We start from the raw sequence: 16563 nt of genomic DNA on the forward strand, positions 1-16563 counted from the left end.
TAAGTGTTTGGGAGTAAATTTTGAAAGACTTTTTTTCCCAATCATTCCTCTTAATTGCAGCAACACTTACTGACCAGGGCAGATGCCATGCATTTGAAAAGTAAAAACCTGTTCCTTGTATTCTGCCACGTAGACTGTGACTAATGGCAAGTCTGTCTCTCTTTGCAGTTTAAAGGATTTGATCCCAACATCCTGTGTGTAGCTACCTTGCTCTTTGAAGGTGACAGAGAGAAGGTTCTTCAGCATGAGAAGCAAGTCTATGATATTGCCACCAAGTTTGGGTATGTCTTAGAGCATTTTCAATGTCAAGCTGGGAATGAACTGTCCAGGAAAAAATTGGACTACCATGTTTTTGTAGTGGTTACTGTATGGATATGTTCTCAGTTTGCTAGTTTGAAGTGGCAGCACTCAATTAGCTACTGAATGCTCCCTCTGATACATATGGCTTGTACTAATCCATAGGTAACTTTACTGAAAAACTTCAGCTGTCTGTGTATTGCAGAAAAATATTTACTAAATATAGAATAAATGTTATTAAAATGGAAACCAGCCCTTTAATTGCTTACAGGCATGGAAGCAGCTTGTTTTGCAATCCTAGACTCTATATTTTGACTACAGAAAGGGAGACAAAATCATAAGGGTGATATTAAATTTTTGTAGAATTCATGTGAGTATATGAATACAAGAAACTTGTTTAGTTGAAAGAGTGCTGTGATTTTCTGTCCCACAAAGGGACAGAAAACACTCATTGAAGTGGCAGGCTGAGTAATGATCAAGCAGTGTCTTTCCTTCTGCCTTGATTAAGTGTGATTGATTAAAACCATCATCAAAACTGTGATTTGTCAAGAATGTGCTGTTATTGCTAATACTGGTCTCAGCTATTCAAATATACATATAAGTGCTGTTTTATCCATTTCAAGGCTGTAATTTCTGAATTTTGTGCTTTTATTGTGCTTTCATTCTGTTACTTCAACTGTGAATCCTTTTGTATTTTGGTATTTCAAGATGGTAGTGCATTGGTAAGGGGGAGACTTGTCAGTGTTAGAGCCATTAGATGATGGTGCTGTCTGTGCTGCTTTATTGAGGCTATTAGTGAAGTCTCCCCTAGGTTAACCTGGTTTAAAATGCTAAACCTTTTAATGGCTTTATACTATAAAATACTTCAATTCTATGCTTCTTCAGGGTGCCTGATTTCACACCCATACCCAGCTCTCTCTCAGATTTATGGGAGCTTGTAGGAAGACTGCTTCCAGATGCATAGCACTTTCTTGTTCTTAGAAACCAATAATTAAAAACAATTGCTTTCATAATAATCCTTGCTAGACTACTGATGAAAGCAAGGCTTCCTTTTTCTTTAGTGCTATGACCTTTGTGTCTTTTTTAAATTCATTCAGATCTCTTATGCTTTGGGGATCTTAAATCTTGGGGTCTCATGACTTGTGCACATAAAAGGACACAAATTCAACCTGCTTAGAAATGTCATTATCCATGTTCCTGTAAACTAATATCCAGGATATAAGTCTTTTGTTTCTCCACTCTTTTGTGAGTTTTGAAGACTGTTTTCTAAGATTACATCAAATATTTTATTAAGTTCATCTCCAGGTTATGGAATGAAAAGAGAAATGAATAAAGGTCTGGTCTGAAGTAACTTCTGATTTCTAGTGAAGATACCTTGCTATTAACAACTATTTTAATACAGCTTAGGCAGCTAAACTTGCACATATGTTTAATAATCAAAGTTATTTTATAAATATTTTTGTAACCATTTTGGTGACTAATTTGGCGGGAAATTAATTAAATTTTTGTAAATTGCAGTGGCTTGGCAGCAGGAGAAGATAATGGGCAGAGAGGATACATGCTGACATTTGTCATCGCTTACCTTCGGGTAGGTCAGCTTTTGTCTGTCTGCTGCAACTTCTGCTAATTATTGGAACAAAACATAGAGATGTTTCTTTGAAGGTGCTTTCTCTGAAATCTGAGTGCAGGCTGCCTTGGATGATATCTCAGAGGTTGTATCAACTCAGGATCAACCCAGAGGTTGTATCTCTTCCATTTCTGAACAGTAATTATTCATGGAATTCCATCTGCAAAACACCATATGGACATTAATTTATATTCTTGTTAAGAATGACAATAATATTAATTTATTTTCTTGTTAAGAAAATAGCTTCTTATAAAGGGTAGGGAGATTGGATTGAAGAATCCACAGGGTGAATGAAATCAGAGGCATGGAGTGTATTTGAAATACTCATGTGCTCACTTGTCTTTTTACTCTTCTTTGGCAATCTTCTTATGACTGGTTTAAATCAGAATTCCAACATAAAGGACTTTTAGTCTAAACTGCTGCAGCTGTTCTTAGGCATTTTAGTCTTACTATTTGAGATTTTTTGTTTTTCAAAACAATATGCACATCCTGAGTATTTGATTTGTTGGGGACATATCACTGAATCTCCCTTTATTTCAGCAGGCTGTGTGTAAGATGGGAAGATGTTTGTCTTTTTACTATCTAGAGAGTGACAACATTGCAAAAAATATTTTTACTAGGTATTATACTGATGAGCACAGTGAAACTTGGCTTGGTACTATAGTGATAAAAATATTTGATTAGTGTAAACATATTGACAGTCTGACAAGTTATCTCACTGTAGCCATGGCATCAAAATGTCTGTCATCTTTGTCTTTTAAGAGCTTCCCTATTTCCCTATTAATAATAAACTTAATGTCACTGGGACATGTGGGTGTTTTTGCTAAATTAGAATTTCTGTTCTTCTCCTGCAAACTAAAAAGTTGTTCACCTGATAACTGTGTAGCATACACTGGAATCCCAGATGCTGATGCTGAATGTTACTGATAATTTTCTTACTCTTTTTATTAGGACCTAGGCCTGGATTATTACGTAATAGGAGAATCATTTGAGACTTCTGTTCCTTGGGATAGGTAAACTCTGATTATTCCTCAGAATTTCTTAAAACTTGATTTCCTTCAAATTGTTCCTAACTTGTGTTTGCTCATGAGGATGCATCTTTTAGGCCTTACATGTATTGGATGCAGCCTGATGTATCTCGAGTCTTGCAAGTGTGTGTTCTTGCTGAAGTTGCTGTTAAATTACATACCAGAATTTTGTAGATGCAGTGTGTCAAGCTTTCAGTAAAATTTCATCTTAGGTTACCTTACTGTAACAAATTTAGGATTTGAAATTGCCCTGTTTAGGAGGCAGGACATTGGTGACAGTAATAACAGTGGAGGATGAGCAGCCATGTGTGTGAGATCAGCAGTGTATTTCAAAGGGATTAATCTGTAGTGAAGATAAAAAAAATCAAGTATATTTAAGTAAATTATTGTCTTTTTCCAGTAATGTAGGGAAATACTGAAAGGGTAACTTTTGCCCAAGACTGAGCTCTTTTACCTCAGGGTATTTTATCTATTAGCTATGGTTGAGAAACATTTGACCTCAACTGAGTTTAATATACAAAATCATTTTGGATGCTCTGGTCCATTTGGTAAGCCTGAAATCTCTTAAATAGGATCTAAAGTGATTTGAATCAAAGCTTTACAGCATTCAATGCAAAGTCTGATGACTTAAGCTGGCAACCCTGTACCCTTGCTATTGAATTTAGTGGGAAATGTAAATTCCAGCCCCTGTTTGAAAATTGGCACAGTGTACTAAGAGTGTAGAAGAAATTTGAGGACAATTTTAAAGTGAAAGTGCTCTTCCTTTTACTTTAGCTTTATAGATTTTGAAGCATGCTAACTTCTTTCTCACCAATTTTTTTTGCCTTTCCCTCGTTTCAGAAGACAATGAATTTTTACTTAACAAAGTATTTCAAATTGTCCTCTCCAAAGCAAATGCTTTGAAAACCTTTTTCTACTTTGGTTCATAAGGACCATGTAACTTTCTATAAACTGATTAACTTGTTCTTGACAGGTAGCAGATATTTTAATAAAATATAATTAAAATATTAGCTGACTTTCTTATTCATTAAATGGTTAAATTCTCTTGTGTTCTGTGAATCAATGTACCTCTAAATCTGTGTAAAACATCAAAATCTGAATTAGAGCTCTGCAGACCTTTGTGGGACAATGTGTAACTTAAGAAATGGTAATTTGAAAAACAGTGATTTCTTTTGGTTGCTCTAGCACTTTGTTTGCACCTGAGTCTGTCCTAGAAGAGCCATAAAAAAAAAAAAACAAACACAAAAAAACCAACAAAACAAGTATGGCTTCTTACAAGATCTAATAGCTCACTGCCATATTAGAATTACAACGTTTCAAGTTGGCAGAGTAGTGCCCAGCTGAAGGATCTGCAGGTTTGGCCTTGCAGCAACACAAAGTTATGGTGTTAGTACAGTTTGCCAGACCTTTGAGTTCTCAGGATTTCTTCTGTGTTTGTTAACTACATTGCCAAAACTTTTAGGCTGTTTTGCTGAGAAAGTAAAGACATACAGAAGTAGGTAACCTCCTTATTTTTTTTAACACTTTTGACATCTCTTCCTTATGAAGAAGAGCTTTTAGGTTCTCTGTTTCAGAGTAAACTTGCTGTTCAGGAGAAGTGCAGAAAAAGCAGTGGAGTCTTGATGAGAACTATTCTTAGAACAAAGGCTAAGCTAGTTAACAACGATTTTAGAAGGTACTCTTACGTTAGATTATGCTTTTTAAAAAGGTTGTGAAGTTCTTTTTTAGAAGCTATATAAAATCAAATACTGAAATTTTATATATTAATGTGTTTCCTGTTACAGGGTTTTGGACCTTTGTAGAAATGTAAAGGAAAGGATAGTACGAGAATGCAAAGAAAAGGGTGTTCAGTTTGCTCCTCTTTCCACCTGTAGGTAAGCCATGCAATAATATAAATACTTTTTCTTGAATCTTTGTTCAGTAGCAGATCTAGTGATGATATTACAAATACCAGTAGCCTTGACCTTCCTCTTGAACCTGCAGTTGGATTTCATGGAAGAGTTGAGAGTTCAAGCCTAAGCACTAGCTTGGCCTTTAAACTCTTACTTACATGGACAAGAGTCAATTGTAGTGACTTAAGAGCAAGTCATAGCATTGCATCACCCCTGGATTAGGAGCAAAAAGGATAAAGGAATTTAAAAAAAAAGATGCTGTCCCTTTGAGTAAGAAGGAAGTAATCTTAGGAACTTTATGCTGTCACATAGTGGTTGGCTTAACATCATAAAGCTTTGTTTGTAATGCAGTTCTCTTCAACAGGGTGACACAGACTTATGATGCAGGTGCATGTGTCTACTTCTACTTTGCCTTTAACTACAGAGGAATTAGTGATCCTATTCACGTCTATGAACAAATTGAGGTAATGTATAAAAAAGCTGATGACCTGTATTTTGTTCTGAACTTATTGGCCAAGCTTACTGAATTTTGCAGGAAAGATCACAAAAGTCTGTTTATAAAGCTTTGATCATTATCAGTAACAAGAGGTACATGTTAATAATAGTTCAGCAAGTAGAGAAAAGGCTGGCTACCAGGTGACAGTTGTAGATATCAGTACATCAGTAGTTCTAAGTGAAGTATAGAAGAGCTTGACCTGGACTTTCTTGGATGGCAGAAGGTTCAAACCTTAAACCCCAAATCCATAGGAAACTAGTCTTCCTCAGTTCCATTATTTACAAAACTATTTCTTCTTAATACTCAGTCTGTACAAAGCATGGTAAAACAGTCAAGATCATACCTTATTAATAGTGCTGCATGTAGAGAATAAGGAATGGTACTGTCTCATGCCATTTCTGTTAGGGTGAGATAAGCACTGGTCTAAGTCCAGTCTGCTAGACCAGTTGTGACCTGCTTCAGCATTGGCCAAGCAGCTCTGCAATACTTCTGCTGTAACACTTTGGCTGATAAAACACTGCACTTACCTAGTTAGGTGAAACAAATATCCTTATTACCTTCAAGATGCAGTTCTTAGAAGAACTATGGCCAAACTCATAGCTTTTTGTCCTACATTCTGGTTCCTAGCTCAAACCAGAAAATTGCTAATAGGACTGTAGAGAAATAGTATTTATAACTGGGATATCATTCTTCTCATGCTTGTTCTTTAGAAATTTCTCTTGAATTTGGCAGGTGGATTCAAAGTTTTATCTACAAGTTCAGAGGCTTCCATGCTGTTGCATTTAGGGCACTGAAGAATGTAATACTTGAGTATTTATTTAATGAAACTTACTTATACCTAGGTATTTCTTTTATTGGAATTAGTTTGTGTGATGATGTGAATGTACATTTTCCATTGTAGTAACTAAATTTAACCTAACAAAGTGAGTTTGCTGACCAAGTGTATGTACTCTGTGGCAGACTGAAAAAAAATCTCTTAACTGCACAGCTGCAGTTATATATGTTATTCCTAAAGGAGTACACTCTTTAGGAAAAAAAAAACATGTAATCCTTGGGCTTAGAAAAGCTTTCATTGTTTGCACCTTCTAAGCTCTTTAATTATTCAGAAGTGAATGGCAAAGAAGATTCTACAGCTTGAACATTCTTAACATAAAAAAATAAATGCTGTTTTCTGCCACAAACTGCACCCATGAAAAGGTTGTCTGTTGTAAAATAACTCACTGCCTCATCCAGGATCTTGGAGATCGTGGTTGAACTCTGATCTGAATAAGGATCTTGACTTGCTCTGACAAGCCTGTTTTCCGACTTCTTTTTTGAGACTTAATCATCTTCCAAATGAGCATCCTCCCATCCACTGGATATTTAAGTTTTGGCAAGGGGAAAGTGATCCAGAATATTCTATTCTTGAGTAATACATTTGTTACAAGAGATGCCATTTGAAATGTCATGGCTTTGATGTTTATTTAGATGACTCTTACCTTTTATCTGCAGGCTTGAACTATAATGTTTACCTATATAATGTACCCTAATTACTTCAGAAACTCTTCATACACCTGTGTGTATGAGTGCAATAGCAAGCTTTTCATGAAATCCAAAAGTCTTGTGCAATTGCTGTTGAATAAATACCATCTCTTTCAAATTTAGAGGGCTGCTAGAGAAGAAATACTTGCCAATGGAGGAAGTCTTTCACATCACCATGGAGGTAATGTTCTCAGTCTAATGTTAGACTCTTTGATGCTCCTAAATATTCATGAGTACGTAAAATAGTTCGTAGTAGAATTCTGAAAAATATTTCATGGCATTAACTGAAATTACTGGGGGAGGGTCAAGGGGGAAGGAGATATCCTGGCATTTTATCTAGAAATTTCTCATTCTTTTTTTTAGTTTGGTCAGTTTGTCTTAAACAACTTTTACTGATCCTTCTGTAGATACATATTCAGTTACAAAGACTTCAAATGTGATTTTTACAGTTTTAAGCCAGTTTTGTGTCCCTTGTGGCTTTGTGAATGCTGTTTGCCCAAATTCCAGAGCACTTAGGCCATGTGACTGTATAAAAGAGCCAGTGACTTTGAACTGGACTATGTTGCAATCTACCATTTGTTGCATAATTGATGTTAGGTAAGTGTGGACTTTACTGGCCTGCTGTCTGATAAGTTCTAGTTACCTAGTTTCCTCTCTTGGAGTTTGGGGATTACTTGTCCTGTGTTACTAGCATCTCCACAAGGTATTTTATGCTTTACTGTTAAGAACCAATGTCATGTATAAGCAATACTTCCTATACCTGATGCTTTATATATGCTTTTCCCACATACATGGATAGTCTAATTTGATTGCATGTGTCCTATATAATGTTATAACCTTGGATGTCAGGAAGACTCGTGGTGATGTCAGTGTGATTTGTGCAGCTACCTTCTTGAAAGTGATTATTTTCATATATTTCTTCTCTCTTCTCTCTTGGGGCATTGACTGGTCACAGATAGAAGAGCAAAGAAGAAGTGTAATGGTTTAGAACTAGAGAAACAATTTGTAATTCTAAAAGCTCTGTGTGGGGCAAAAAAATTAAAGGCTAGAAGCTGTGCTTTAAACATGTCAGTTACTTCCTAAATTTGAAGGGAACTTAAACTTGTAACTAGGGCTCTTTTCAGGTATCTTGCTTTGTGATGGAAAGTGAAATGGACTCTGCAGTATCAGGATATTGAAGGATCTGTAGGTAACAACATGAATGAAAAGGTTTCAGTAGTTTTTGTTTGATGTGCTCTTATGGTTCTCTGATTAAATTTTTAACACATAGTGGACCTGTCAGTTCTACACACTGGGTGTGGGATTACCCCCTTGATGTACTCTTGTGCTTGCCCTGCTGTGGCACTCTTGTTTTACTGTGACAAGCATTTCATCTGACTTGCACGCAGCTGGAGCTTGTCACACATTCAGATGTATTTTCCCTCACCATGTAAACCTTGCTTACCACATGTGTTGAACAAAAAAAAAATATAGCATTTTCAAACCCTTGCACACTTGAACCTTGTGAGGCCACAGCTATGAAAACTGGGTTTCTGTTTGACTTTGTATGCTCCTGTTGTATGCATGACTGCCTCTGTTACTGATATATATTTTCCACTTTGAGTGGTTTTGTCTGGCAGTTCATTGTGTTTAATATTCAAGATTAATTTTTTTCCAGTGCTTAGTAGATGTGATGCTGAAAATTAGCCTAATATTGTCAGTTTTATTTACTGACCTTCAAGCCTTGTAACTCTCACCACTGACTAGTCTATTGTGTAGGGTAAAAGAAAATACTGGTGCAATTTCCTTTGGTGTTTGTCTTGTAATTGTGATTAATAACAGTTGTTTTCACTATCTGGAAACAGACAGGCTGATTTGTCTGCCTACAATCACACTGTGATAAATGGAGCTATTTTAACTCTGTGTTTGTGTATCAAAGAAAACAGATGTAGTCTGGGACTTGAGGCTATAGGAAATACAAAGCCTGCTTAAGTCAATGTTCATATACTCCTTGAGTGAAGGAATGGTCATATATGGCAGTTTGAGTTGTGTAAATACTTTACATCTGGGGAAATACCAACTGCAGGTAGGTGCACAGTGAGAGCTGAAATCACGGTACTTTTAACTTTATGAAGAGTACCTTCAGAAGGACTTTACTGTGGATAAATCTTCCTTCCCCCATGCCCAATTATAGCTATCACCCTGTCTTGACTGTGTCCTACACTCAGAGAGGGACCTTGCACAGCTTTGATCCTTCTTTCTGGGCACTGGGTATCTTTAGATTTGAGAGTCATGACAGTTGCTAGAGAGCCATAGATAGTGTTTAGAAACATAGCATTTAAAAAGCAGCATTAAGAATGACAATTTCTTGCAGGTACAAGTTTAAGTTCAGATAAATAATTATTCTAATTGTTTATGGCAAGCCCTTAAAACACCCATATGATGTGTCACTTTTTTTCTTTTATCAAATGTGCCTTTTTTTGTATGCTTGAAATAATGTACCAGTAAGTATGACTGGTGTATAGATACAACCATAACCCCTTTGGGGTACACCATCAGAAAGGGAGAAGGTTGGATTTGTACCTGGTCCCTTTCATATCACCAAGCTAGGGACCCATGTAAAACTGAGCAGTGTAAATACATTGTGATACATTGCTTCCCTTTGAGGCACTGTTTTAACTACAACTGGCTGCTTAAGGAAACAATTATCAGATTGTGGGGTTGAGGAAAATAGCCCCATTTGGCCACTTAACATAATAGAACTAATTTTCTTCTACTTCCTAGACAGCTGAATAGAATAATGGTTAACCAGGTAGCCTGTGCTGCATAGGTTTAGCTATAGTATCAATGGCAATTTATGTGGGAAAACAAAAAATAAGGAAAAAATCCCACAACACTAAAAACAAAAGCAAAACCCCTAAAACAAAACAAAGGAAAAAACAAACCTTACACCTTGTTTGCATTCAATTACATATTTGGCATTGTAGTTCTTTGGCATTAAGAGGCTGTGGCTTATACACTGCAGTAATTAACTCAGACAAACTACAAAATCTGAAATTATAATGTGTTCAACTTCCCCTCTTTTATGAGGGGGAGTTGAGCACATTCTTTTCTCTTCTACACAGAGGGAAAGAAACCTTCTTCCCTTAGGTTAACCATACTAGAGCTTGTTCTACTCATTAGAATGAGTTGAAACTGATATATTTGTTAGACATGAAGTAACCTCATGTGAAATAATACAATTACACAGTTGTATTTTCCTCCTTGGTCTGTTGAATGTCTTAACAGAATAGTCATCTTCAGTGCCTTTAACAAAAAATGAAAAAAGGAAAGGACCTCCTGATTCACCACCACTGAACTTGAAAGTATTATTTCAGCTGTTAAGATACAAGTGAAAATATGCAAAGTGTTGTGGTGGTGAGGTGTTAATTCTTCAGTAGACTTGGTGTACACTGGTCCAATATCCTCCAGTGCTGCCATGTTTTACATTAATGCACTGACCTTTCTCAGTATTGCAGAGTTGTCCCTGGAAGAGTAATAGCATATTAAGCAGACTGTAAGGGCAGAGAGTTCCTTTCTGGAGGGACAGCTAGCTTCAGGAAGAGCAACAGCTGCATGAGCCTCATCCTTCTTAGGACCTGTCACTGCTGCTCCTTTTGCAAAGCTGTTGGTTTGCAGGAACCGACTCTTCAGGTTCAAAGGGCTGGAGCAGAGGAAGTCCAGAGCCTTGTGCAGTGCCATCAGAACCTATTTCCAATGGGACCACACAGTGCTATAAATCTGTTCTGCATGTAGAGTAACTCCTGAAATCAATCAGCTGCATGAAAACTTTTCTTACAGAACTGTTCATGTGTGCTCTGGTACTTCATATTCCAAAAGTGAGAGTACCAATTGCTGCCTGCTGTTTGCTTATTCCATTTGTAGCCATCCAGATGCATTTTCAAAGATGTGCAAGTGAAAAAGGACAATGGAAAGATGAACTTTTCCAATGAAACCAATATGGAGCAGCATGTATCAGAGCTGGGCAAAAGTTTCTTAGCCAGTTCACATATTTCTCTTTCATATGTGGACTAGAACAATAGATAATAAACCTAAAATAAAGTTGGTGGTGGACTGCCTTTGAAGTTCCTGCTAAACAAGCTCCTTGGCTTTCTGATCTGAAGTGCCTTGTGAGAAGTAGAATCCCTGCCATGCTGTGGGGTTTGTGCTCAGTGTAATAGGCTGGGGTTCAGATTGGAGGTTTCTGGCTTCCTAGCAGGGAATGATTTTAGGCACTATTAGACTGCTCAGCACACTTCAGGAACAGGCCACTTGCCACCTGTGAAACTTGAAGACTGATTCTTTTGTTCCTCATCTTGGGTATGTAAGATCACTGAATCACAGAATGGGTGAGGTTGCAAGGGGCCACAGTGGGTCATTTCATCCAGTTTCCCTGCTCAAACAGGGCCATCCCAGAGCACCATTGTGCAGGGTGGCATCCAGAAGGTTCCTGAATACCTCCACTCCCTCTCTGGGCAATCTGTTCCAGTGCTTGGGCACTTGAACAGTGAAGAAATTATTCCTTATGCTTTGATGGAATTTCTTGTGCATGTTGCCTCTTGGACTTTTCTTGGCACCACCAAGCAGAGCCTGGCTCCATCCTCTTTAGACCCTCCCTTCAGATGCAAGATGAAGTGTCTTCAGAGGGAGAAGATGCAATAAGGAAGGGCTGTGTTTGTTTCCAGTTGGGGCACAAGGATTGTGCATGTGGTGGTGTTTATGGCTGAATGGACAAGTAGTAACTTGCTGTGCTAGGCTACTACAAACACATTGTTAATAATGTTGTTATGTAGCTTATAGAATCAGGTGACTTTGTTCTCATTTTTTAATTGTGAAATTACCTATTGTAAGTGGTAGATGCTTGTATCCCTTCTGGTTTTGTGCACTGTCTCCTGTCAGTTCTAGATAAATGCTAGGACTAAAACTGAAAAGTCTACTTCCTCCAGGCTAGAAATGGGAAGTTGGTTTTCTGTAATCTATGATAAGATCAGGCCTAACTGAGATCTTATTGTTAGGAAGTTAGGGCTTCCTTGAGCACAAAGCTATTCTTCAGCTAGGCTTAGAGTGGAGGTAGGCAACTTTGCACTTGGAATTATTTTTATGTTCACACTAACATATTTAACTATTATGGCTTTTTCTTCCTCTTTTCCTTTTCTCATCCTTGAAGCCATTTGGGTTGTCCTGTGGAGGAGAAGCACCAGAAAATGCATAGCACAGCACTAAGCTGAAGTAAAACAATATATAAATGACCTTTCTAAGTGCTGCTGTCATTCCACAGAGCCTTTCCTTCACTTGGTCTGTTTTCCATTTTATCTGATGAACCAGCTTAGAATTAGGAGAGAGTGCTTCAAGGCTTTTTAACTCTAATGTGAAACTTGAGTAGTTGAAAATTCCTCGTATGTTTTATTGACATGAACAGCAGGAGCAGGGAATCAACGCTGCTGTTATCAAGGGGTTAAAATCTTTTTTTGAGCATGTTTGTGAAGGACTGCTGGTAACTGTAGTACAGCTTTTTTTGTTTCCAGTTCACTAATCAGATGTATGTTAGATTTATTATTGCAAAAGTATAAACCATAGAAAATTTGACAAGATAGATGTGTAAATTATCACTTTGACAGAACTAATGATGCACTCCAAGCACCTTCTGTTTTCCAGCACTTGGTGAGCGACTTCATTAAATATGCAACGACTGTTTGGTGCTGCTCAGACAGTAGTTCAGTTCCTTGTGGAATTGCATTATTACTGGAGGTGTAAAAGAGGCAGGCATGCTAGCTGTTGGGCATCCTGCTGTGATTCTAATGTGCTCCATCTTGTTGGAGCAGTTGTTTGCAGTCTTTTCAGGACAATTACATCCATAACCACAGAACACATTCACTGAAACTATATTACAGATAACAGTTGAGAATAGTAATGACTGTTCTTCAACTGCTTGTGTAAGAGCCAGTGTGAGTGACTTAAGGGGATGGTCAAGCCACATCCACAATTCAGGTGTTTTGTAGCAGTATTAAAGTTTGAACAGATTGAATTTAACCACGTCAGTGTGTTCAGACAGTCACATTGCAGTGACAGTATATTCACAGATGAAGATTCTTTCTTGAGCTGGGGCTGCAAAATACAGCCAGGGTTTGTACCACGTGACAAATTCTTTTTGTCCTTCAGTTGTGATCTTTGATCTTGACCCACATGCTGCTAATAGTCATTTTCTAGCAAACTGCAAATTTCATTCTGTCTTACATTATTTGCTTTTTCTGTTGGCATTGTGACTGGCTCCAATTCCTTAAGGTATAAACAAATATACTCTGTTTCCCAGAGGTGTCCCTGTAATTTATTATTCTGATGACAGTTTGATGGTTACCCTGAAACAGAGCACAAAAGATAGCTTGAATTTAGCTTCAGATACTCTTAAAGCTTCCGTCTCTCAAACCTTTACTATGTCTTTTCATACTGACAAATGGATTGTGTTTCAGGCTGGCAAGTTTAATGCTAAAGTGTGCTTAATGAAAAAAAAGTCCTCAGTTTTGAATGATCTGTTAATCAGAGTTGATGATTTGGTTAATTGGCATGTGAACACTTGGCCGTTTAACAGGACTATTGTGAGAATTTAGTAAAAAGAGTTCTTAAAAGATTGTTTCAGCTTTCTTTGTATTTGGTGTATGTTGTGAATAGCCATTTTACATGCAAAACAAATCTCTTGTGTAATGGTATTGAGCAATTACCAGCCAGCATAGAAGTTTTTAAATTAAATATTAAGCCTTCTTCATATAATTTTTTTTGCTATTTAAACCAGTACTGGTTTAAGCTTGATTATTGAGCTATGTTTTCATTTTAAAGTAATCAAAAAATGTGGGATTCTGCTTTTTAGTAATTTCCTCTACAGTTTACAACTTAAAATTAGTTTGTGGCTTTTTAAAACTTACTGCTGATTCCTTGTCTTAATAGAACATGTGATTTCAGCCTAAGCTTCATCTAAATTTCATAGTTTCTAAAGAAAGTAGACAGTGTGGAACACAGTCTTCCTCTGGGAGTATGCTGAGCTTAATGAGCTTGATAGTCTGGTGGGCTCAATAAATCAAATAAAGCAAAACATTTCTCATTTTTGAATAAAAGCATTTATCACACAGTGTTTATTCATTCATGGTCACAAGATTGATTGGCTCCTAGAATCCTGCCATATATTGAAACACTTTGTTTTTGTTTTTCCAGTAGGCAAATTGCGGAAGCGCTGGATGAAGGAGAGCATCTCTGATGTTGGCTTGGGAATGCTGAGATCTGTTAAAGAATATGTGGACCCCAATAACATCTTTGGAAACAAAAATCTTTTATAAAGCCCTGCACAAATGATGTACTAAAAATTAAAAATTACTGTTGAAATTCCTCCACTTTCATTGTATTGATATCCCAGTAATCAAATATAACATAGACTAAACTTTCAAAACTAGTAACTTGCATTGATTTTTGCTACTCCCTTCCCTCTTTCCCCAATAAAGTGTAAACATCACTGTTAATGTTTATGGACTTTTACTTAACAATGTTCCAACCTACTGGGCACAAAGTACTAACCAGGAAATGCAAATCTGGGTTTCTAAGTTGGGCTAGGCAGCGCAGCTGACATATTTTCAGTGCTGGATACTGCCAGATGTTTCTTACTTAAAGCATCCCCCACGAGGAGGACAAAGACTGACAACAGTGTTTTCTACAGATGCAGCTGCACAGCCAGCCTCTTGCTAAAGGAAAGCTGCTAAGAGACAGATGAGAGAACACCAAGGAGTACCTCCTTGTACTGCATTAAGTATGTAACAGACTTGTAACCAGCAGATACTTAGAGTATAAATACAGGCTTTCATCAAAAGAGACAGTGTAAGTCAAACTACTAAAAATTCCGTAGTCTCTCACTGTAATACTACTGGAAAATCTTACACAAGATTGAGCTGTTCTGAGTTGTATTTGCATTGCTGGGATAATCTTAAATTAATTGAAGGTCAGTCACTAAGTTTTGTACAATGGACATTTCTCACTGTATGTTGAAAACAGGTTTGTAACAAAATTTTGTGTTCATCTGTACTTCAGTCCTAGTGTGTATGGGTTTTGTTCCCGTTGTTTGTTTTGCACAGATGCAAAATATCTTTTTCAGTTATTCAGATGAAACTGCCCAGCACTGTGTTTTGAAACAGTCACAACAGTTTAATAAAACACTTAAATGGACAACCTACTGTCATCCTGGAAGTGAGATTTCCCATTTAAGTTTTGTACAGTTTCCTATGGCCTTTACGAATCATTTATTTACTTCACAAGTAGCCACAATTTTAATTGTCCATTGAACTTTATGAAAATGAAATATTTTCTTGATCAGTATCATGTGGGAGTAAGCATTTTTACATGAAACTTGAATCGTAATCAGTAAAATAAACAAAATATTTGTCAATACTCATGATCCATTTTTAAGGTGGGTTCTTTCTTAAAGCAAATTATCCAACTTTTTGATAATTAATGTATATGCATAAGATAGAAAAAATACAGACTATCCTTTGAGGACACTGTCTCTAGTCAACTGCTTCACAGCTCTGTAGTGTCAGTTTGGACACCTTTTGTATTGGTAGTGCCCTTAATGAGGAGACAATTATAAATTGCATTTTTGTTTTTAAACTATTTTAGAATACTCTCTAATTAACTTTCAGTTTTGGTAATATACCAAAAAGAATATAAAATGCTTGAAAAGATACTGCATATCAGACAACTCTGAACTTGTTCTAAGATTAATTTCAATGCTACAATTCAAATGATTGAAAAACATGGACATCCAGACCATGACTTTAAACTGCATGCTGTCAAGGTAATTAAAGAAAACTTTTTTTATGATCTGCAGATCATAAGACAGAATGTTCATGTGCTATTGCTAATGCAGCTGGAATTATTTTGAATGGTCTTTATTTCACAACATTTCATTATAAAAGTCTCTTCTTTTTCCTTGTCCCCAGAGTTGGTGTTTCAGCAGTAACCAAAACAGTAGGGGTAGTCTGTTGTGGGAAGCTGAGCCTCCCCTCTGTGGTTAAGTGTTCCTTAAGGGCACAGAGGTGTCTCAGGGAGCGGATCTGTGCTGGGACTGCCTCACCTCAGCTGCTCATGGGGACTCCCTGGCCGAGGCTGGCCTCCTGCTCATGACTTGTGTCACTCCCCAGTGGAGACTTTTCTAGGAGTTGGTGTTTATGTGCCTCAATGAAAGTTTGTGTAACTACGAAGAATTAACTTTGAAGGAAAGCATGTGAAGCTTTTTTGCAGAATGACAACATAGAGTAGAACAAGTAGTCATAGCTTAGTAATGTTGCTCTCTTGAGATTTTGACTACAGTACAACACAGCTCTGCAACATCCTTCCCCTTTTTTCATTTTCTGACTATGGTTTCCTCGTCTTTTTTTGTATTCTAAGTAGATAGGTAAAAAACTCCTTACACTCTAACTTTTAAATAGCCACTGACTTCTGAAGTGATTTAAAATGCAGTAAAGATTTTTACTGTATGTCAGTTGTCCTATGGGAAGGTGAAGAAACAGACCACAAGGGTCCCAAATCACTGTCACTGGATATCTCTGAGAAAGAAATTAACACCAAATGTAACAAATATTGCTGTCTTCCTAAATATTATCTTAAGAACTGGTCAGAGCTTAGTTGAAACTGCAATTAACTGTCTTT

At 37.0% G+C, this 16563-nt stretch overlaps 1 protein-coding gene across 2 annotated transcripts in view; it reads left to right on the forward strand.

Moving 5' to 3' along the window:
* Positions 1 to 14377, forward strand: part of AGPS (alkylglycerone phosphate synthase) — a 45679-nt gene extending 31302 nt beyond the window's left edge. For both annotated transcript variants that reach the window (XM_030241579.2, XM_050976925.1), the window contains 7 exons: positions 169 to 281; positions 1816 to 1885; positions 2876 to 2937; positions 4737 to 4826; positions 5209 to 5308; positions 6985 to 7042; positions 14083 to 14377. In XM_030241579.2, the coding sequence (XP_030097439.2) occupies positions 169 to 281; positions 1816 to 1885; positions 2876 to 2937; positions 4737 to 4826; positions 5209 to 5308; positions 6985 to 7042; positions 14083 to 14204 (615 nt within the window). In that variant the 3' untranslated portion in view covers positions 14205 to 14377. The remainder of the gene's footprint in view (positions 1 to 168; positions 282 to 1815; positions 1886 to 2875; positions 2938 to 4736; positions 4827 to 5208; positions 5309 to 6984; positions 7043 to 14082) is intronic.
* Positions 14378 to 16563: the final 2186 nt, after the last annotated feature.

The sequence above is a fragment of the Serinus canaria genome, chromosome 7 (assembly GCF_022539315.1).
Source record: "Serinus canaria isolate serCan28SL12 chromosome 7, serCan2020, whole genome shotgun sequence".
Classification (NCBI taxonomy): domain Eukaryota; kingdom Metazoa; phylum Chordata; class Aves; order Passeriformes; family Fringillidae; genus Serinus; species Serinus canaria.